Here is a 22,460-nt window from a genome sequence, read left to right as displayed (position 1 = left end):
TATTTCTTCCTCAAAAATATTTATAGGTATAGTATAAAATATAACGGTATTTATATTTTCATTCTTTTAATTAAGTCCTTAATGAGTAAGCAATCATCTTCTATTTTATTTTATTTTAAAGATTTATTTATTTATGATAGACATAGAGAGAGAGAGAGAGAGAGACAGAGGCAGAGACACAGGAGGAGGGAGAAGCAGGCTCCATGCCGGGAGCCCGATGTGGGACTCGATCCCGGGACTCCAGGATCGCACCCTGGGCCAAAGGCAGGCGCCAGACCACTGAGCCACCCAGGGATCCCCGCAATCATCTTTTTAAAAAAAATCGTTTCAACTGTGAGGGACTAGAAAAGACCACTTTTCACATTAAATAGGTGATGGGGATTTTTTAAATTTATTTTTTTATTGGTGTTCAGTTTGCCAACATATAGAATAACACCCAGTGCTCATCCCATCAAGTGCCCCCTCAGTGCCCATCACCCAGTCACGCCCAGCCCCCGCCCACCTCCCCGTCCACCACCCCAGTTCGTTTCCCAGAGTTAGGAGTCTCTCATATTGCGTCTCCCTTTCTGATATTTCCCACTCATTTTTTTTCCCTTCCTAGGTGATGGGGATTAAGCAGTTTGCTTGTGATGAGCACCAGCTGATGTATGGAGGCGTTGAATCACTATATTGTACACCTGAAACAAATATTACACTGTACAGTAACTAACTGGACTTTGAATACAAACTTAAATACCACTTTCCAAAAAGTAATATGCACAATCCCACACTCCCTCAGTCCACACTCCCTAATACTTCTGGCCCAGGAACTTGTGACTGTAAACTGACCTCATTTAGATATTGCCTGGAACAGCCTGAGAGGCAGTGCCCTCGACCCAGGAGCGGCAGTTAGGCAGAGGGTTTGCCTGGCTGTTCATGTCCAGTCAGAACTCTTTGGGGTGATTCAGCAGAATATATCATAAATTCCCAGACATAATCATATTTTTAAAAAGCACCTTCTTCCTGACTAGAGTTGTTGGTAATTGTTTAAAATCTGGGAAGTACATAAAACTATGAATAGGAAAATTAAAAGTATCATCTCTTCAACTTGAGATGACTTTTTATAGTTAGGGTGTATTTCTTTCTAGTCACATTAAATAGTTATCTTTCAAAGTAGAATTTTAATGAAAAATTCTACATACAAAATATATCTAACACATATCTAGGGTATAGAGTAATGACCACCACCCATCAGATATTCAAAAAAATATATATATCCTTAAAATCTTAAAAAATGCTTTTTATTATGGAAAGTGTCAAACGCATACATAGAAAAAACAGTGTAATGGGCCCTCATTGTACTTGGCTTCAACAATCATCTTACTTCATCTGTCCCCCAGGGTCATTCCTCACCCTCAGCCCACTGGGAATTTTGACCCAAACTTCAGGCAGCATACTGTCTCCTCTAGATATTTCAGCAAATATCCCTTGGTTCGACAAAGCCATAATATATTATACCTAAAGATTAACAGTTAATCTTTAATATTCTCATGGTCAGTGTGTAATATTCTGTGATTATTTCAAATTTTCCCTCACTTTATCTTTTAGAATCAGGATCCAGTTCTGGCCCAATATTGCTTTTAGGTAGTACATCTCTTTATGTACTTTCTAAAATAGAGCAGAACATACATGTGTCTGTGCTGTGTGTGTCAGTTTATATCTTGTGGTTATGTTCCATCTGTCATGAGCTCATCCCATGTTATTAGATAGTCTTTGAAAATATATTCAGTGGCTGTTACCATTCTCCTTTTGTAGGACATGGGTGTGTCTAGTTTCTTTGTTAATGTAATACGTTACATTGACTATCCTTGCATGTAAATCTTTGTGGGTTCTTTCCTTTGAGTATCTCCCTTGCAGTAGAAGTTTAAAAGCGATGTTCTTATAAACTGTGTGTATGCATATATAGCCAAATTGACTTCCAGAAATATATCTATTTTCAATCCCACCAGCAATGCCTGGGAAGCATGCTCATATTTAAATGTAGTGGAAATATAAACATGTATACCCCAAATTCATTTTCCACAGTTTTGACTTATCTCTTGCAGTTCCATTCTAGTTGTCATGACTGAGAGCTCATTATCGTAGATTGTTCTGTTCACATCAAAAGATCACACTGGTACAGGTATAAATATCTGACATCTACCTGTCATGAAAGCAGGAATCAACCACATTGGCTTCTCTGCCCTCAGGGTGCATCAGGGGCAGCCTCCATCTCTGGGAGAGAAAGCCTTGCAGTTATATCAGGGAGAAAGTAGATGCTCTTTAAGGGCAGAAACCATGCCTTGGAAGTCTTTTAAAGTCTTTGTATTCACTAAGGACTGTGTACATAGTGGTTCTAATAAATACTTAATAGGTAAGCAGAGTAAGGAAATAGAATACAACTATTGACTGAGCTTCCTGGAGGGAGTAGGATGAGAAAGGAGAATGTGTTAATATATACCACATTCATTTTCCCTTTGAAGCACAGAATTTCATTTTCTGAAGAAACAGTGAAACTTTATCACAGCAGTTAATGTATTATGGTCAACAGTGTGTGGGCTAACCTGGAAATTTTTATGTATTGTTTATGAACTGTTTCTTTTAAAAAACACTGGAGTATAATTATGTAAACTGCACAAATCTTAAGGGTACAGTTTAATGAGTTTTTAGAAATAAATATACCTGTGTAACTGACACCCCAGTAAAATAATTGATTATTGCCATAACTCTAAAAAGTTCCCTATGTCCTTTTTCATTTTGTCTTCCTCAAACCAGAATACCCATTCTTCTGATACCTATTTGCACAGAGTGAATTAATTTTGCCAATTCTTGAACTTCATATAAGTGGATTAATACAGTATGTATTTTCTTATGTCTAACTTATTTTTTGGCTCATGGTTTGAAGATTCATCACGATGTGTGTATCAAAAGTACATTTCTTATGTTGCTGGATAGTGTTCCATTGTTTGAATACCATACTTTGCTTATTCATTCTTTGGTGATGAACATTTTGGTTGTTTCCAAATTTTTAAGTCTTTTAAAAACATAATGTTTTCATTTCTTTCCAGTAAATACCTTGGAGTAATAGTGTTGGTTAATGAAGTAGGTATATAATTAAATTTTAAGAAACTACTGAACATTTTCCCACTATAATTGTACCATTTTACATTCTCATTAGCAGTATATGAGGGTTTTTGATGTTCTGCATTCTTTTCAACATTTTGTATTGTCACCTGTTTAATTTTAGCCTTTCTGGTGAGTGTATAGTGGTATCTCATGACTTTCACTTGCATTTCCGTGACACTGTATGATATCAAAAATTTTTTAAAATTTTTATTTATTTATGATAGTCACAGAGAGAGAGAGAGAGAGGCAGAGACATAGGCAGAGGGAGAAGCAGGCTCCATGCACCAGGAGCCCGACGTTGGATTCAATCCCGGGTCTCCAGGATCACGCCCTGGGCCAAAGGCAGGCGCCAAACTGCTGCGCCACTCAGGGATCCCCTCAAATATCATTTTTAAAAAAACTTATTTATTTTGGAGAGAGAGTGCACAAGCGGGAGGGGAGAGGGACAGAGAATCTCAAGCACATTCCATGCTGACCATGGAGCCTGATGGGGGGCTTAATCCCACAACTCTGAGATGATGACCTGAGCTGAAAACAAGAGTTGGGTTGCTTAACCAACTGTACCACCCAGGTGCCCCAATATTGAGTATCTTTGTGATCTATTCTGGAGAATGTTTCACGTGTGCACTTGAAAAGAATGTGTATCCTACTGTGTGTATATATATATATATATTTTTTTTTTCATGATGGTTTTATTTGTTAAAACCAATCCTTCCAGTATTCAAATAACTTTTTCCATAATTTTCTGTTTAGATGATCTGTCTGTTGATGTGAATGTATTATTATCCTTTAGTTCTTTTATGTTTATTATTAACTGTTTTATGTATTTCAGTGCTGACATGCGAGGTGCTTAAATATTTACAATTGTATATTCTTGTTGGATTATATTCTTTATCGTTATATAGTGGCCTTCTTTGTCTTTTGTTACAGCTTTTGTCTTAAAGTCTATTTCGTATATTTGTTTTAAAGTCTATTTTGTCCAATATAAGCATTCTTTGCACACTTTCTTTTGATATCCATCCCCTTACTTTCAATCTGAAGGTGTCTTTAGATCTGAAATGAGTCTCTCTCCCATATAGATGGGTTTTGGTTTTTTAAAATCCATTTTATCACCCTGTGTCTTTTTTTTTTTTTACCCTATGTCTTTTGATAGAAGCATTTAATTCATTTACATTCAAGGTAATTATTGATATATATGTATTTATTGTTATTTTATTTGTTTTGGGGTTGTTTCTGAAGATTTTCTCTGATCCCTTTTTTCTATTTCAAGGTTTGCTGATTTTTCTTTAATGATATACTTTCTTTCTCTTTATTTTTTGCATGTTTAGTAACGGCTTTTGATATATGGTTACCTTTAGGTTTGTATATAATCTCTTGCGCTTAGAGCAATGTTTATTAAATTGATAGTTGTTTAAATTTGAACCCATTCTTTACTCTTCTCTCCATGTTAAGCTATATGTTATTATATTTTATGTCTTTTTTTTGTGAGTTCCTTGAGTTTTTACAAAACATTCATTTTAACTGCTTTAGGGTGTTCTACTTTTACACCATCACTTTTTATTTCTCCTTTCCACCTAAAAAGTCTTCTTTAATACCTCTTGCAGGACAGGTTTAATGATCACAAACTCTTAGTTTTTGTTTATATGGGAAACTCTTTAGCTCTCCATTGTGAATGATAGCCTTGCTAGATAGAATATTCTTGATTGCAGATTTTTCCTTATTCATTACTTTGAATACGTTTTGCCACTCCCTTCTAGCTTGCAAAGTTTCTGCTGAAAAATCTCCTGCCAGCTTTATGGGTTTCCCATGTAAGTTACTGTCTTTTGTTTTACACTTAAAACTTTTTTCTTTTTCACTATATTTTGCCAATATAAGTATAAGGTGTCTTGATATGGATCTGCTTTTGTTGATTTTGTAAGGGTTTCTCTGCCTCTTGGATCTGGATATCTGTTTCCTTCCCAGAGTAGGTAGTTTTCAGCTATTATTTCTTCAATTCTATTTCTGCTCCCTTTTTTTCCTTTTCTTTTAGGACTGATGTAATACAAATGTTCTTATGTTAGATGGAGTCACTGAGTTCCCTAAGTCTATTCTTATTTTGCATAATTCTTTTTTTTTTTTCCAGCTTAATTACTTTCCATTATTCTGTCTTCTAGGTCACTAATTCATTCCTCTGCTCCTTCTAGCATGCTGTTCATTCTTTTAAGCTTGTTTCTTGTTTTGTTTATTGATCCCTTTATCTCTGCTATGTTGCCTTTTTTAAAATTTATTTTTTAATTCAAGTTTTGTTAACATATAGTGCAATATTGAGTTCTGGAGTAGAATTCAGTGATTCATCACTTACATAAATACCCATTGCTCATCACAACAAGTGCCCTCTTTAATACCCATCACCCATTTAGCTGATCGTCCCCCTCCCTCCCTCCATCTCAGTTTGGTCTCTGTCATTAAGGGTCATTTATGGCTTCTTTTTCTCTCTTCTTTTTTTCTTTTCCCCCTTCCCATATGTTCATCTGTTTATTTCTTAAATTCCACATATGCATGAGATCATATGGTATTTGTCTTTCTCTAACTGACTTATTTCACATTCTTCTATGTCATTACTTATTTTTGTGTTAAGGGTCTCACTCATGTCTTTCACTCTTTGCTCAAGTCCAGTGAGTATCCTTATGATCATTATTTTAAATTCTCTATCAGGCTAGTCCCTTATATCTGTTTTGCTTAAATCTCTGGCCATGACTTGTCCTGTTCTTTCCCTTGGGATAAATTTCTCTGTCCTTTCATTTTGTCTGAGTCTCTGTGCACCTAATGGCCTTGTGAAGACCACAACATGTAGTACCCTACAGTGTGATGTCCTCTGTTGCCCAATGTCTGGCACTTCCAGGAGTATCTCTAGTGTGTGCTGCATATGTTCTGCTTTATGCCCTAGCTGTTTTATCATTCAGGCCAGTCATCTGCAGAGGCTGTGGGCAGTGTTGAGTCCCTGGCCTGAATGTGGACATTTTCACCAGGTGTGTTCTAGTCTGTTTATGAAATGAGATCTGTCACCACCACTACCTAAACTGAGGCTCTGCAAAACCTCTCAGATAGAGGAGGCATAGTGTGAGTAGGGTTTTGGGCTGGTCTTCTGAGGGTGGCCTGCCGCACTGGGACTGAGGTAAGGGTGACTGAGAGGAGTGGTTCCACTGCAGTGGGGCAGGGGGGCGGGGCTTGGTGCCAGCAAGTTAGTTTTAGCACTGTGCTGGTTCCCGCAGGTGGCCCTGTGCTTATAAGAGGCAGGGGAGGGAAGTAGCACCAGCAGTTCCTTTATTCTTGGAGGGTTCTCTTTGTGAACACTGTCTTTCTAGGATGAGTTCTGAAAGGAGTAAGTAACCTTCCCCACTGTGTGCCCTAGGTGCTTTTCGGATTGCTTGTTTCCACATTGTATGTCTATGGGTTGTTGCCTGCCTTCTCTCTAAGACCAGCAGGATGCCCTCCAGTCTCTATCTCAGCCAAGGATGCTGGCTTTTAAAACTCCAGGTTTTAAGCTGGGCTGTTTGCTGGAACTCAATAACATTCGCCTCTCTCTCTTTCCAAACCAATTGCTGTGGGGATTTGTTTTCCCTGCAGGATCCCCAATATGCTAGCCCGTCTCTCAGCCTTCTCTGCGACTGCAGCTCCCTCCATAACACAATGGCCACAGTCTCTCTCTCAAAACATATCTCTGCACTTCCTACCATCTGTGATGTGGCATCTTCTCTACGTTTAGTTGTGGAGTTTGTTCTGCTAGTCTTCAGGTAGATTTCTGGAGGTATTTAGAATGATGTGATAGTTATCTAGTTGTAGTTGTGGGATGAGGGGAAGCTAGGGTCATACCACCATCTTCCAACCTGCATAACTTTATTTTGTTTCTTTTATGTCATTTGTACTTTTTGATTTGATTTCTGCCTATGAAATCTTTGTTTCTACTCAGGTCATGGTGGCATCCTTCTGTGTTTTCCTCTAGTAGTTTATAGCTTTAGTTTTACCTACAGGCCTGTAAACTATCTTGAATTAACTTTTTCATATAGCTGAGGCATGAATCAAGGTTCAGTATTTTCCCTATCATTATCCAGTTGATGTAGCACCGTTTATTAAAGAGACTTCTCCATTGAATTATACTGGTGTTCCGGTCCATGATTTGACTGTACACGTGTGGATATATTTTTTAACTTTGTTCTGTTACATTGTATATGTCTATGCTTATGCCAGTACCATACTGTCTTGATTATGTAGTTTTATAATAAATCTTAAAGTGAGATAGTGGAAGTCCTACAGCTTTGGTCCTCTTTTTCAAGACTGCCAAACTATTTCTTTAGGAAAACAAGTCTACATATTTAATAATTGATATACAAAATGACTTAAAGTATTAAATCCACATATAAGTCAATGAATACTAGTGCTTAAATTGATTCTACTTAATACCCTCATCTAGCTATGTTGGTGTTTGGAAAGAAAATTTCTTTATTCCTAGCCCTTTTTAAAGAACCCTATGAAAACTGTGGCCTCTTTTGACACAGTTTTAAAGTCAAGGCATTACTTAATTAGTAAAGGACATAGTGATGGACTCTAGCTTTGCTGTTTGCAGCAACTTCTATTGTTACTATAGGAGCACACATAAATGGAAGCAATTTTTCTGTGGTATAATTCAGAAAGTAAATAAACTAGATGGCTATCTGTATTTTTGTGCTAGAAAGTCATATTTTAAGGATGTTTGTGATGCACTTATATAACTAAAAATGAAATGTTTTAAAAGCCACAAGTCCATAGTTGGACAGTGTCCCTGCCAACTGATGTTCTCATCCTGACAAGTCTCTTTTGTATTTGTACAACATTTCTTTGTTTTATAGTCCAACTGTTATAAACAGGCATTCAACCCCCAGTTAGCACCCAAGTTTTCCAGTGTGAGACAAACCCCCTGCAATTTAGCTCTTGGTATCTCCACCTGGGAGTGGAGGAGAGGACAGATGAGTTTAGGCAAACAAACAGAAAATCCTCCATATTCTATTCTATAATTTTGTGGCACTCTGTTCTTGCTGAGCCCAGAGGGCTTGAAGTATCGTGGCCATCAGCTGGGAAACGGAGTGTGGGTAGAGGTTTGAATGAGTGCCTCCTGAGGTTATCAGGTGAGTGACTTTAGGATCTTTAGGTACAGTGATGTTTGAAGATGAAACCTGAAGAAACCAACTGGGTTTAGAACATAGAGAAAAATATCTATTTATGATAGAGATTGAGGGCTGTTATGGAATGCAAACACTGAGGAACTCATGGCTACAGAAGGAGGAAGGAACCTGAGGCAGCCAGCTCAATGAAGAAGCTGTGCACAGGTGGATGGGTAAGCAGAGCCATGGACCTCCTTCAGGGCAGAGCACAAGGGATGCTCCTGGTTTGAGGCCTTTGGAGACCATCTGGAGGAGCTTCACCTTGATTTGTAGCAGGATGGGTATCCAGATAGAAAATATGATTTATTAAGTGTCCATGGAAGCAGAAAGATTTTTGCTTAATATTGGCTTTAAACGTGAGTGTGCTCTAAACAGCTTTTGGATTTCATCAAATACAGGCTCCTCCTAGAGCATATGAATGAGAGGGACTGAGAGATTTGGAGCTCCTTTGACAAAAGGGTGACCAAAATTTTGTCATTTCGCCATCCTTTGGTACCAGCTTTCTCCCCATTTTAGTAACATATTTTTTTTTCAAACTTCCAAATGCATGTGCTGCATGGTGGTCAATGGTGCTGGGAAACGTAGCAGTGAAAGAGGAGAGCCCATGGGTTTTCATTGCATTGGCCACTGGCATCCTTGGACCAGTTTTCACTTCATGAGGGTCGCTCACATTCCAGCAACTGGTATGATGGCTATCCCTGACTCCATAAGCACTGATGACCAAACTATATTCGTTAGAATAAAAAAAGTTGGTGTTCCCTGCCCCCAGCATTCTGTGTTTCTCCACTACGAAAGATTGTGATTCCTTGATTTTAAAGTCTCTAAAATCTTTCTACATCATAGATAAATATTAAAACGTTGAGTGGATTATTATGTGCATCTGCCATAAAAATGAGCTTCAAAATGTTGTAGAATGACATACATTTACAATTATTTAAATTAATGGATAAGAATATTTACTTATACACAAAAGAGAACTGAAGTGATTATACTAATATGAAAATCGTAGATTTTTAAGACAAAAATATATTAAAAACAAAAAACATGTTATAACAGTGAAATGTTCCATCTATCAGGATGACGTAACAATTATAAATCAATATGTACCTAACAACAAAGTCTCAAAATACATTAAGCAAAACTAACATAATTAAGAAAGAAATAGGGACACCTGGGTGGCTCAGCGGTTGGGTGTCTGCCTTTGGCTCAGGGCATGATCCCAGGTCAGGGGATCAAGTCCTGCATTGGCCTCCCCTCAGGGAATCTACTTCTCCCTCTGCCTATGTCTCTCTCTCTCTCTCTCTCTCTCTCTCTCTGTGTGTCTCATGAATAAACAAAATCTTTTAAAAAATTAAAAAAATAAAAAGAAAAATAGAAAAACAATAGTAGTTGGAGACTTCAGTATCCTAGGTTCAAAAATTTAAAAGATTTTTGTAGAAAAGCTAAGCAGAAGATCACCCAGGATTAGAAGACTTGAATGACATTATACCAACTTCTGTTTAATATTTTAATTATTACAGTTGGATTTATATATGCCACTTTGTTGTATTTGTCTCATGTGTTTTCTGTTTATATACTCATTTATCATTTTATTTGCATAAAGTGAAAATTTCTATTGTAAGTTAATTCCTTTAGTAATTTTGTACTATATATATTTTTATTGAACTATTTTATTGAAAATGGTATTCAACATTATATTAGTTTCAACATAGTGATTACATGACAAAATGATCATCATGAGAAGTCTAGTTACCGTGTGTCACCACACAAAGTTATTAAAGTATATAAATGATTATATTCCCTGTTATTCTTTATATTCCTTTATTTTATAACCAGAAGTTTGTACTTCTCAATCCTCTTCACCTGTTTTGCCCATCCCTCCATACTTCTCCCTTCTGGCAACAGTTTGTTCTTTCTTTTTGTAAGTCTGCTCTATTTTGTTTTCTTTTATTTATTCTGTTTTTTAGATTCCATGTAAGTGAGATCACACTGTATTTGTCTTTCTTTGTCCAACTTACCTTATTTGGCATAATACCCTCTGGTCCATCCATGTTGTCACAAATGACAAGATTTCATTCTTATGACTGAGTAAGATTCCACTGTGTGTGTGTGTATCTATGTCTGTATCTACCCCCCACCCCCTTCTTCATCCATTCATCTGTCAATGGGGACTTTAGGTGTTTCCATAATATGGAAATTCCATATGGGAAATAATGCTGCAGTAAACATGAGTGTATATAGCTTTTGAAATGAATATCTTTGTTTTCTTTACGTAAATACATAGCAGTGGAGTTATTGAGTCATATGGTAGATCTGTTTTTAACTTTTTGAGGAAACATCGTAAAATTTTTCCTAGTGGTTGCATCAATTTACATTCTCACCAACAGTGCATGAGGATTCCCTTTATCTATATCTTTACTGACACTTGTTATTTCTGCTCTTTTTGACTATAGCTATTATAGCAAATGTGAGATGATACCTCACTGTGGTTTAGATTTGCATTTCCCTGATGATTAGTGATATTGAACATCTTTTCATGTGTCTGTTGGCCAGCTGTATGTCGCCTTTAGAGAAATATCCATATCCTCTGTGCATTTTAAAATCAGATTATTTGGGGTTGTTTTGGTGTTGGGTTGTATGAGTTCTTTATATATATATATATATATTTAGATTTTATTTATTCGTTCATGAGAGACACACAGAGCGTGAGAGGCAGAGACACAGGCACACAGGCAGAGGGAGAAGCAGGCTCCATGCAGGGAGCCTGATGTGGTATTCGATTCTGGGACTGCAAGATCAAGCCCTAGGCTGAAGGCAGGCGCTAAACCACTGAGCCACTCAGGGATCCCTTTATATATTTTAGATAGTAATAATCCCTTATCAGGTATGTCACTTGCAAATTTCTTTCCCCATTCATCATGTTGCCTTTTTGTATTGTTGATTACTTCCTTTGCTGTGCAAAGGATTTTTAGTTTGATATCATAGTCTCAATAGTTTATTTTTGCCTTTGTTTCCCTTACCTGAAGAGATATATCCAGAAAAATGTTGTGGAATCTGATGTCCAAAAAATTACTGCATATGTTTTCTTTTAGGAGTTTTATGGTTTCAGGTCTTACAGTAGGCCTTTAACCCATTTTGAGTTAACTTTTGTAAATGGTGTAAGAAAGTAGTCTGGTTACATTGTTTTGCATGTAGCTGACCAGTTCTCTAACACCATTTATTGAAGAAACTTTTTTCCTTATTGTATACTCTTGTCTCCTTTGTTGTAGATTGACCATGTAAACATCAGTATAACTTGCTCTCTATTCTATTTTTTAAATTTGTGTGTGTGTCAGTGTGCCTGTACATCAGTACTATACTGTTTTGATTACTATAGCTTTGTAGTATAGTTTAAAATAAAAAAGCATGACATTTCCAGTTTTGTTCTTTCTCAAGAATACTTTGGCTATTTGGGGTCTTTTGTGGTTCCATACAAATTTTAATATTCTTTGTACTATATCTGTGAAAAATGCCACTGATATTTTTGATAAAGATTTTTGAATCTATAGTTTGCTTTGAGTATGTACATTTTAACAATATTAATTCTTTTAATCCATGAACAGGGTATATCTTTTCATTTGTATGTGTCATCTTTAATTTCTTTCATCAATGTCTGATAGATTTATTCTTAGATATTTTATTCTTTATGATGCTATTGTAAATGGGATTATTTCCTTAATTTCTCTTTCTGGTAGTTCATTATTGGTGTACAGAAACACAACAGAGAGAGAAGTTAAGATGTTGGGGGAGTAGGGGGACCCTAAGGGTATCTCCTCCCTTGGATACAATTTGATAGTTATCAAATCTTTCTGAACATCCAATAAACCAATTAGAGATCTGAGAAAACAAATGCTGCAAATTTACTAGTAGAAAAGTAACCAACGTTTGGAAGATAGGAGGTGTGGAGACTTGAATCCAGTGTGATATAGCTGAGGATATGGTGGTGGGGGAGGGAACCTGCTTAAGGAGGCTACTACGAGTTATTTTAAACAGAGTGCAAAATCAGTACTTTTAGAAGTCTGCTACAGTGGGGCATGTACCTGGCTTAGAAGTGCTCAGGAGGTGAGTGCTGTGGAATCCCAGGTGTGACAATGTGGTCTCAGGATGCCCTAGGTCATAGGAAGAACTAGTAGTGCCTGAGTGCGAAGAATTCCCAGACCTAGGAGCTTGGAAGCCACCTGAGAACAGTGTAAGTCACTTGGGTGGTTCAGCGGTTGAGCATCTGCTTTCAGCTGAGGGCATGATCCTGGAGTCCCGGGATCGAGTCCCGCATCGGGCTCCCTGCATGGAGCTTGCTTCTCTCTCTGCCTGTGTCTCTGCTTCTCTCTCTCTCTGTGTCTCTCATGGATAAATTAATAAAATATTAAAAAAAAAAGAACAGTAAGTCTATGTGTCAGCTCTATGCTCTGTGTTGGCATAAACTGCAAACTGTGGTGTCGTCCTGTGACTGTTTTCTGGGAGGAGTCCAACAAAAGGCAGAAGTGTGGTGAGCACCTCCCTGCCCCCCCTACTGCCCCAAGAGGAACAGGGCGGGGCCACGCTATGGGAGTCCCTAAAATTTCAAGTTTTGAAACTCAGTAGCATACCTGAGATAAAAACGCTCCATCAAAAAAAAAAAAAAAAAAAAAAAAACGCTCCATCAAGGAAAATAAGGCGAATCTTTGTTTACCCTTAAGATCACTTCAAAATATGTCATCATTTTTTTGAATTTTATTTATTTATATATGAGAGACACAGAGAGGCAGAGACATAGGAAGAAGGAGAAGCAGGCTCCACGCAGGGAGCAAGATGGGGAACTTGATCCCAGGACCCCAGGATCACAACCTGAGCTGAAGGCAGATGCTCAAACACTAAGTTGCTCAGGTGCCCCAAAATATGTCAGCATTTTGACAATCTTATATGACCCACTCCAAACTTTTCCTTTGTGATGGGGGTTGGGTGGGAAATGGAGCTGGAATACTTTGATGCAAATCCTAGAATTCTGAATTTCTCTAATAATCAAGTTGGGAGCTAGAAGATTCATCTCTATAAATAACTATTCAAGGATATAAAAGAAAAAAAAACGCTCGATCACAAAGATGGGTGAGTACAGAGTTCTGATGGCAACTGGGGAGACAGAGTGATTGATTGCTTTTCTTTGAGGGCTCACTGAAGACTGTGTTTTGGGGGTGAATTTTCAGCTCCAGGACTAGAGGGCACAGCCATTTTCATCCCCCTCATCAGTGCTGAAAGCCTTCTGGGAGCAAAATTGCACCACCTAGTGGAGTGTGCAGCCACTTACAGCAAGCTCTGCCTCCCTGTGCCCAGGAAAAACATTTTCATCACAGGGTAAATCCACCAGAGAAACAGTGCCACAGACCCCTCCCCCAGAAGATCAGCACAGACAGTTTGCTCTTACCAAATTTACTGATCTTAGAGCACTGAAGACCTTCAGCTCTCGGGGAAAACAGTATATAGCATTCTTTGTATTTTTATTCTTTAGTGTTTTAGTATTTTTTCATTTATTTTCTCAATTTTTTATTCCTTTTTACTTTTTATGTATACTGTACATATTCTTTAATTAGTTTTCTTTCATTGTATTTTCATATATGTGTGTGTATATGTGATATATATACACACATATATGTTTTTCTCTTTCTTATTTTGGGATCTAGTTTCTTTTAACAAGCAGACCAAAACACACCCAGAATCTAGGGTATTTTTGTTGTTGTTGTTGTTTTTGTTCATTTTCTTCCTTTCTTTTCTGGAAAATGAGGAGACAGAGCTCATCCCAAAAGAAGGAACAGAAGGCAGTACTCTCAGGGATTTAACCAATAATAGATATTAATAAGATGTCTGAATTAGAATTTAAAACGGTGACTATAAAGAAACTAACTGGGCATAAAAAAGCATAGAGGATACTGGAGAATCCCTTACTGTAGAGATAAGAGAACTAAAATCTAGTCAGACCAAAATTAAAAATGCTATTGCATAGAGGCCCCAAGTGAAGACCATAAAAATGAGGGTAACGGAACAGAAGAGTGAATCAGTGATACAGAACACAGGATGATGGAAAATAAGAAATCTGAAAAGAAGTGGGAAACAAAACTATGAGATCATGAAGGTAGACTTAGGGAACTCCGCAATTCCATAATGTGAAATAATATCTATATTCTAGACATCTCAGAAGATGAAAAGTGGGAAAAAGGGGCAGAAAATTGATTTGAACAAATATAGCTGAAAACTTTCCTAATCTGGGAAAGGAAACAGGCATTGAAGTCCAGGAGGCACAGAGAACCCCCCAAAATTAATAAAAATAGGTCAACACCTCAACATATAATAGTGAAACTTACAAATTTCAAAGAGAAAGATAAAATCCTGAAAGCAGCTTGGGACAAGAGGTCCCCCCTATAAGGATAGACACATAAAGTTGGTAGCAGATCTGTCTAGGCCAGAAGGACTGGCATGATATATTCAGGATGCTAAATGAGAGAAATATGCAGCTAAAAATATTTCATTCAGGAAGGTTGTCATTCAAAGTAGAGAGCTAAAGAGTTTCCAGAACAAACAGAAACTAAAGGAATTTGTGAGCATTAAGCTAGCTCTACAAGAAATATTAAAGGGGATCATTTGAATGAAATGAGAGCCCCAAAGTAACATAGACCAGAAAGGAACAATCTACAGAAACAATGACTTTACAGCTAATATAATGGCACTAAATTAATATCTTTCAATAACTGTTCTGAATGTAAATGGCCCAAATGCTCCAATTGGGAGACATGGGGTATCAAAATGGATAAAAAAACAAGACCTGTTGATATGCTGTCTACAAGAGACTCATTTTAGACCCAAAGACACCTACAGATTAAAAGTGAGGGGGTGGATAGTATGCCTGGGTGGCTCAGTGGTTGAGTACCTGCCTTTGGCTTAGGACATGATCGCGGGGTCCTGGATCGAGTCCTGTATTGGGCTCCCTGCAGGGAGCCTGCTTCTCCCTCTGCCTATGTCTCTGCATCTCTGTCTGTGTCTCTCATGAATAAATAAATAAAATCCTTAAAAATAAATAAGTAAAACAAAGACTATAACAAGAGATGAAGACGGACACTATATCATACTAAAGAGGTCTATCCATTAGAAGACCTCACAACTGTAAATATTTATGTCCCTAACTTGGAAGTAGCCAAATACACAAATCAAGTAATAACAAACTTAAACTCACTGATGATAATATAGCAATGGTAGGGAATTTTAATACCCCACTCACAGCAATGGACATATCATCTAAGCAGATCAACAGGGAAACAAGGGCTTTGAATGACACACTGGACCTGATGCACTTCACAGATATATTCAGAGCATTTCATCCTAAAGCAGCAGAATACACATTCTTCTTGAGCACACATGGAACATTCCCCAGAATAGATCACATACTAGGTCACAAATCAGGTCTCAACTGGTACAAAAAGATTGAGAACATATCATGCATATTTTCAGACCACAATACTATGAAACTTGAAGTCAACCACAAGAAGAAATTTGAAAGGGTCCCAAATACTTGGAGGTTAAAGAACATCTACCAAGGAATGAATGGGCCAAGCAGGAAATTAAAGAAGAACTTAAAAAATACATGGAAACAAATGAAAATGAAAACACAACAGTTCAAAAGCTTTGGGGTGCAGCAAAAGCGGTGCTAAGAGGGAAGTGTATAGCAATACAGGCTTTCCTCAGTAACAAGAAGTCTCAAATATGTAACCTAACCTATCTAAAGGAGCTGGAAAAAAAAAAGCAAATAAAACCTAAATCTAGCAGGAGAAGGGAAATAATAAAGATTAGAGCAGAAATCATGGGGTGCCTGGGTGGCTCAATCAGTTAAGTGTCTGCCTTTGTCTCATGTCATGATCCTAGAGTCCGGGGATAAAGCCCCAAGTCAGGCTTCCTGCTCAGCAGGGAGCCTGCTTCTCCCTCTCCCTCTGCCTGCTGCTCCCCCTGCTTGTGCAATCTCTCTCTCAAATAAATAAATTTTGAAAAATTAGAGCAGAAATCAGTGATATAAAAATTGGTAAAACAGTAGAACACATCAACAAAGCTGATTATTTGGAAGATTTAATAATATTGATAAACCCCTAGCCAGACTTATCAAAAAGAAAAGAGAAAGGACCCAAATAAATAAAATCATGAATGAAAGAGGAGAGATCACAGCCAACACCAAAGAAATGCGATTATAAGAGAATATTATGAGCAGTTATATGCTAACAAATTAGGCAATCTGGAAGAAATGAATGCATTCCTAGAAATATACGAATTACCAAAACTGAAACAGGAAGAAATAGAAAACCTAAACAGACTCATAATCAGTAAAGAAATTAAAGCAGTAATCAAAAACCTCCCAACAAACAGGAGTTGAGGGCCAGATGGCCTCCCAGTGGAATTTTACCAAACATTTAAAGACATAAAATCTATTTTCTGAAACTATTCCAGAAAATAGAAATGGAGGGAAAACTTGAAACTCATTCTATGAGGTCAGCATTACTTTGATTCCCAAACCAGACAAAGGCCCCATTAAAAAGGAGAATTGTAGACCAATATCCTTGATGAACATGGATGCAAAAATTCTCACCAAGATACTAGCTAATAGGATACAATAGTATATTAAAGGGATTATTCACCACGATTGTGTGGAAATTATTTCTGGGCTGCAGTGGTGGCTCAGCATCTGCAAATCATTCAGTGTGATACTTCATATTAATAAAAGGATAAGAATCATATGATTCTGTCAAAGATGCAGAAAAAGCATTTGACAAAATACAGTATTCTTATTGATAAAAACCATATGCTATGTAAGGATAGTGGGAGCATACCTCAATATCATAAAAACCATTACAAAAGACCCACAGTGAATATCATCCTCAATGGGGAAAAACAGAGCTTTTCCCATAAGATCAAGTACACAACACAGATGTCTGCTCGCACCACTGCTGCTAACTACAGCACTGGAAGTCCTACCTCAGCAATCAGACAACAGAAGGAAATAAAAAGCATCCAAATCAGCAAAGAACTCAAACTTTCACTCTTCATAGACGATATGATATTCTGTGTAGAAAACCCAAAGGACTCCACCCAGAAATTGCTAGAACTGATTCAGGAATTCAACAAAATGGCAGGATATAAAATCAGTACACAGAAATTACTTGCATTTCTGTACACTAACAAAGAAGCATGACAAAGAGAAATTAAGGAATCAATCCCATTTGGAATTGCACCAAAACCAAAGAGATACCTAGGAATGAACCTAACCAAAGAGGTAAAGGATCTGTCCTTTGGAAACTATAGAATGCTTGTGAAAGAAATTGAGGAAGACACAAAAAATGGAAAAAACATTCCATACTCATGGATTGGAAGAACAAATATTATCAAAATGTCTGTGGTATCTAAAAGCAATCCACACATGCAAAGCATTCCCTGTTAAAATACCATCAGCATTTTTCACAGAGCTAGAGCAAACAATCCTAAAATTTGTGTGAAATGAGAAAAAAACCCCAACTAGCCAAAGGAATGTTGAAAATGCAAACCAAAACTGGATGGAGGCATCACAATCTGAACTTTAAGCTGTATTACAAAGCTGTGATCATAAAGACAGTGTGGTACTGGCGCAAAAACAGACACATTGATCAATGGAACAGAAGAGAGAACTCAGAAAAGGACCCTCAATGCAATGGTCATCTAATCTTTGACAAAACAGGAAAGAATATCCACTGGAAAAAGGACAGTTTCTTCAACAAATGGTGTTGGGAAAATTGGACAGCCATGAGCAGAAAAATGAAACTGGCCCATTCTCCTACACCACACACACAAACTCAAAATGGGTGAAAGACCTAAATGTGAGATAGAAATCCACCAGAATCCTAGAGGAGAACACAGGCAGCAACTTCTGTGACCTCAGCCACAGTAACTTCTTGCTAGACAGGTCTCCAAAGGCAAGGGAAACAAAAGCCCTCCTTAATGTTCGTTTCCCAGAGTTAGGAGTGTCTCATGATTTGTCTTCCTCTCTAATTTTTCCCCACTCAGTACCCACCCCCCTTCTCTTAGGATCCCTTTCACTATTAGAATTAGGTACTTTAGTTTGAACTGAAGAAACCTGTCAGATGAGCATTTTGACATATCTGAAATTGTGTAACTATGTGTCTCAGAGTTCAGGAGACCATCTTGCTGCAGGTTCCTGTCATACAGGCAGGAAGAGGGACCCATGTGATGGGAAGGCCTGGGCACCTGTTCATGTTTCTGCCTGACTGCATGGGGATATATTAGGGTAACCTAACAATACAAGAGACTGTGTAAAATGTCAAATGACTGAGTGAGTGAAAAGGTCTGCTGCCCAAATGGTTGAAAAAAGAGCTAAATCATAAATTCTAAGTTTTTTAAAAAGGTTTTATTTATTCATGAGCGACAGAGAGAGGGAGAGACACAGGCAGAGGGAGAAGCAGGCTCCATGCAGGGAGCCCGACGTGGGACTCCATCCCGGGTCTCCAGGATCACGCCCTGGGCCGAAGGCAGCACTAAACCGCTGGGCCACCCGGGGGCTGCCCCTATAAATTCTAAATTATGAAAATTGAGTAACCTATTTAAGCATCAAATCATTGAACCCTATGCTCATAAAATTATCGTATAAATGGGTTGCAGTAAATGTGCATGAGAGAACTGGACTTCAACATAAACTACATGCCAAAGAATATGTGTGTCTCTGGGTGGCATCATGAGCCAAAAAATAATTTTTTATAAAGGTTTTACTTGTTTGGGTCAGTTTGTGTTTATTGCAAAAAAAAAAAAATCTGAATTTGCCACTTTTAGTGGTTACTCGTGCTGCTATTTATAGAATAACTTAAAGAGTAAATAAGCAGTATGGCATTCATTGTTTTTAGTTTTATTTTCATGTAAAAACTGCTTTTTTGAAAAGATTTTATTTATTTATTCATAGAGACACAGAGAGACATAAGCGGAGAAAGAAGCAGGCTTCCTACAGGGAGCCTGATGTGGGACTCGATCTGATCCAGGGACTCTAGGATCATGCCCTGGGCAGAAGGCAGACGCTCAACCACTGAGCCACCCAGGGGTCCCTAAAAACTCCTTTTTAAGTATGTAGTTTGTAAACCCCTTGCTTTATACTTTTCTCACATTTTTATCTCTTTCATAGGTACCTCCTATTTAACAGACATTGTGTGGTGGGCAGGCACAATTGCAAGTAAGTACCTAGTGTGGTGAAAAGTGTGTTTTCTTTCTTAAGATCAGTCATTCCTCTGGTTGGACTGGAGGGGGTGGAATGAGTGCAGCTCCAATCTTTGGGCTGAAGACCAATGTAGGAGGCATTGGAGGGAGGGAGGAGGTAGAGTTCCTGCTGCCTGCAGTTAGTTCTGAATTTAGTCCAGGTCTGACTGTCCTGGGCCCAAAGAAATTAAAACAGCTTCTGCTTACTCACCTGTAGTCAGGCTGTTGATATTTGGTGAAATTTCATATTTTGTTGAACATAATTGGTTTTACAAAGGAGAGTTTCTTCACTTAGCCTTAAGTACAGGATCATGTAATAGCATATAAAAGAGGTCACACACAGAGGTTTATGTGCTATCATATAAAAATAATAAGATTGGAGTTCAGAGCCCTGCATATATAAAGAAAAATTGTGTTAGAAAATTCATAAATATCATGAGGTTTATTTGTCACACATTGTCTTTTAGGCAAGGTGTTGTCTAGCAGATGATGTTTCCTTTTATTGAGGAGCTCATCTTAAAGCTCTGTCTTGATACAGTCCCAGTGCAGTCCTGTGCGGGCAGCAGTTTTTCCACTTGGTGTGCCAGCAGCATGTCACTGTGGCCTAGTACTCTATACTGGAGTAGATTCCAGGCCATTGAAAGGACACAGGAGATTCTACATGATTAGTCTTAAGACAAGAATGTGTTACGGAAAGAGTGGAAATATACTTTGTTGCATCCACTGTCAATCACTGCCATTTAGTTTTGGAATTTCCACAGAGGGCTGAAACTACTTCTGAATGATTGGATCCGTGATGCTGTAGGGCCTACTTTCCTCTGCTTTCAGGACCCTTAATTATGCAAACATTGCCCCACATTTGCATCCTTACAAGAAATGAAAAGAAGAGCCCTTTCAGAGCAGAGCCTTGCCAAATTAAACTCTGTGATGATTGCTAAAAGTGAGCTGTAATTGCAAGTGATATCCTGTGATTCTCTTGACAGTGGCTGTTGGCCAGATTGGAAACTTCCTGGCTTACACAGCGGTCCCCACAGTCCTGGTGACTCCACTGGGTGCCCTTGGAGTGCCATTTGGGTGAGAACTGGGATTCTGTGTTTTGATTTTTAATGTGCAGTTTAGATTTTAAAAAACTTTTCATTTTAAGTATTTTTGTTCAAATAATAAAAGCAAAATTGTAACTGAAGCTAGGTCTTCAGTATTCTACTCTGTGGTTTAATTTTATCCCTTCGAAATGATTTTTGTGAATTATTACCCTTCTCTTAGAACTTTGTTTTAGTATATTTCAGACCCTAACTTATGCATGGACATGAGTGAATGTGATTCTGTTGTTCTCCTGTCTTTATCCTGAAAGACTTCTAGAAACTAGGGTGTTCCTGGTGCCTTAGCAAGTGATTCTGAGAAATCACTAAGCAAAACTAGTCAGTTGGTGTTTTATTTGTATGCCTAGCATCCCCTACCAAACACTGAACAAATCTCTCACTCCACTCTGGGAAATTGTGGAGGTGGCACCAATGGGTATAAAATAGAATTTATAACTCGTAACAGTTAACAGCAGATGAATCCCCATGTCCAGGAGAAGGGCTTCTGTGGTCTAAACGTCCAGGGGGAAATGAGGATGGAGGGGCTTTGGGTTTTTATTGCAGTTAGAAAGTGAATGGGGTGAAGGTTTCCACACTCAGTTAAATTTTTGCCAATACTAATGGACTGAGGACACTAGGGTCTGAGACTATGAGCAGGTTTTCTTATCACGTTGCCCCGATGTGGGGCTAAGGGAGGAAGGTAGGATTGGGGACTTGAAGGCTGCCAGCCATTATGTATTACAAGTGGAGTCTTTGTATTACATTTGAGTTACCTACAAAAATGATTTTATGAGCTATTAATTGAATAGCTCAACATATATCCTTCTATGAGCTTATTTATATTCTGTTTTACCTTTGAAGAAATTATTAAGAAACAGATATAATAAAAGAAATAAAATCCAAGTTTCTAACTCATTTATATATTGGCATTCTCCTGTATTCTAGACAGACTCCCAAATCCTTTCAGAGAAGTGGTGGGTCTATGATAGATAAATTTAAATTGTACTTTAAAGTCAATTAGGCTTTAAGAGTCTGTAGCCTAAAAAACACAAATATGTTTTCTCCACGTTGAAAATATGTAGAATGTTGTCCTTATCTAAACAGCAGACTAATATCACATGTAGCATGATGTTGCTTTGTGTTTGGATGGCCTGAAGAACTTGGATTGCATGAGTGATGCAATTCCACTTCAGGGAATCACTGCTCTAGCTTCCCAGAGCCCAGCCTCACTCTTTGATTTGTTCTTCTGAAAAAACATCAGGTAAATAAATCATCTGACGCTGGGGTCTTTGCACATTGAACGTTTAATATGCATATATTAAAATATCTTGCCTAGTTAAGTTCCAGAGAACTATTCTCATGGACTTTGACAATTAAGTCACCTCACCAGAAATGTTCACTGCTCAAAGTCTTCAGGAGACAGACTAGAAATATGGAAGATAGAATAGACTAGAAATAGACTAGGGAGTCCCCAGATAGGTCTACTTTTCTCTAATGATTCAGTGTATGATAAAGTAATCATCACAATATAGTATTTTGAAAAGAAGTTAAGAACACTTTTTATTGGAAAATAATTTCCAAATTACAGAAAAGTTACAAGATTAAGAATAATCAAAACAGGTGATGGGTTAAATGGGTGATGGGGATTAAGGAGTACATTTGTTGTAATGAGCACCAAATGTAGTATGTAAGTATTGAAACACTATACTGTACACCTGAAACTAATATATTAATTAACTGGAATTTAAATAAAAACCTAAAAGAATGATCAAAACAACATCCA

General features: G+C 37.7%; 2 protein-coding genes across 3 annotated transcripts in view; both read left to right on the top strand.

Moving 5' to 3' along the window:
* NIPA1 (NIPA magnesium transporter 1) overlaps positions 1-22,460 on the top strand; it is a 53,575-nt gene that overhangs the window by 4,547 nt on the left and 26,568 nt on the right. Inside the window, exons 1-3 of one of the 2 annotated variants that reach the window (XM_025982243.2) lie at positions 8,017-8,285; positions 19,528-19,575; positions 20,582-20,672. In XM_025982243.2, the coding sequence (XP_025838028.1) occupies position 19,575; positions 20,582-20,672 (92 nt within the window). In that variant the 5' untranslated portion in view covers positions 8,017-8,285; positions 19,528-19,574. Of the gene's footprint in view, positions 1-8,016; positions 8,286-19,527; positions 19,576-20,581; positions 20,673-22,460 lie in introns of those variants that run through there. The other variant, XM_025982242.2, reaches the window with a different exon arrangement.
* Positions 20,594-22,460, top strand: part of NIPA2 (NIPA magnesium transporter 2) — a 61,655-nt gene continuing 59,788 nt past the window's right edge. The window contains exon 1 of the mRNA XM_072737014.1: positions 20,594-20,672. The gene's annotated coding sequence lies outside the window, so the exon portion shown is untranslated. The remainder of the gene's footprint in view (positions 20,673-22,460) is intronic.

Source organism: Vulpes vulpes, chromosome 14, assembly GCF_048418805.1.
Source record: "Vulpes vulpes isolate BD-2025 chromosome 14, VulVul3, whole genome shotgun sequence".
Taxonomy (NCBI): domain Eukaryota; kingdom Metazoa; phylum Chordata; class Mammalia; order Carnivora; family Canidae; genus Vulpes; species Vulpes vulpes.
Note: the sequence above shows the minus strand (reverse complement) of the source record. Positions and strands in the feature narration are given on the sequence as shown.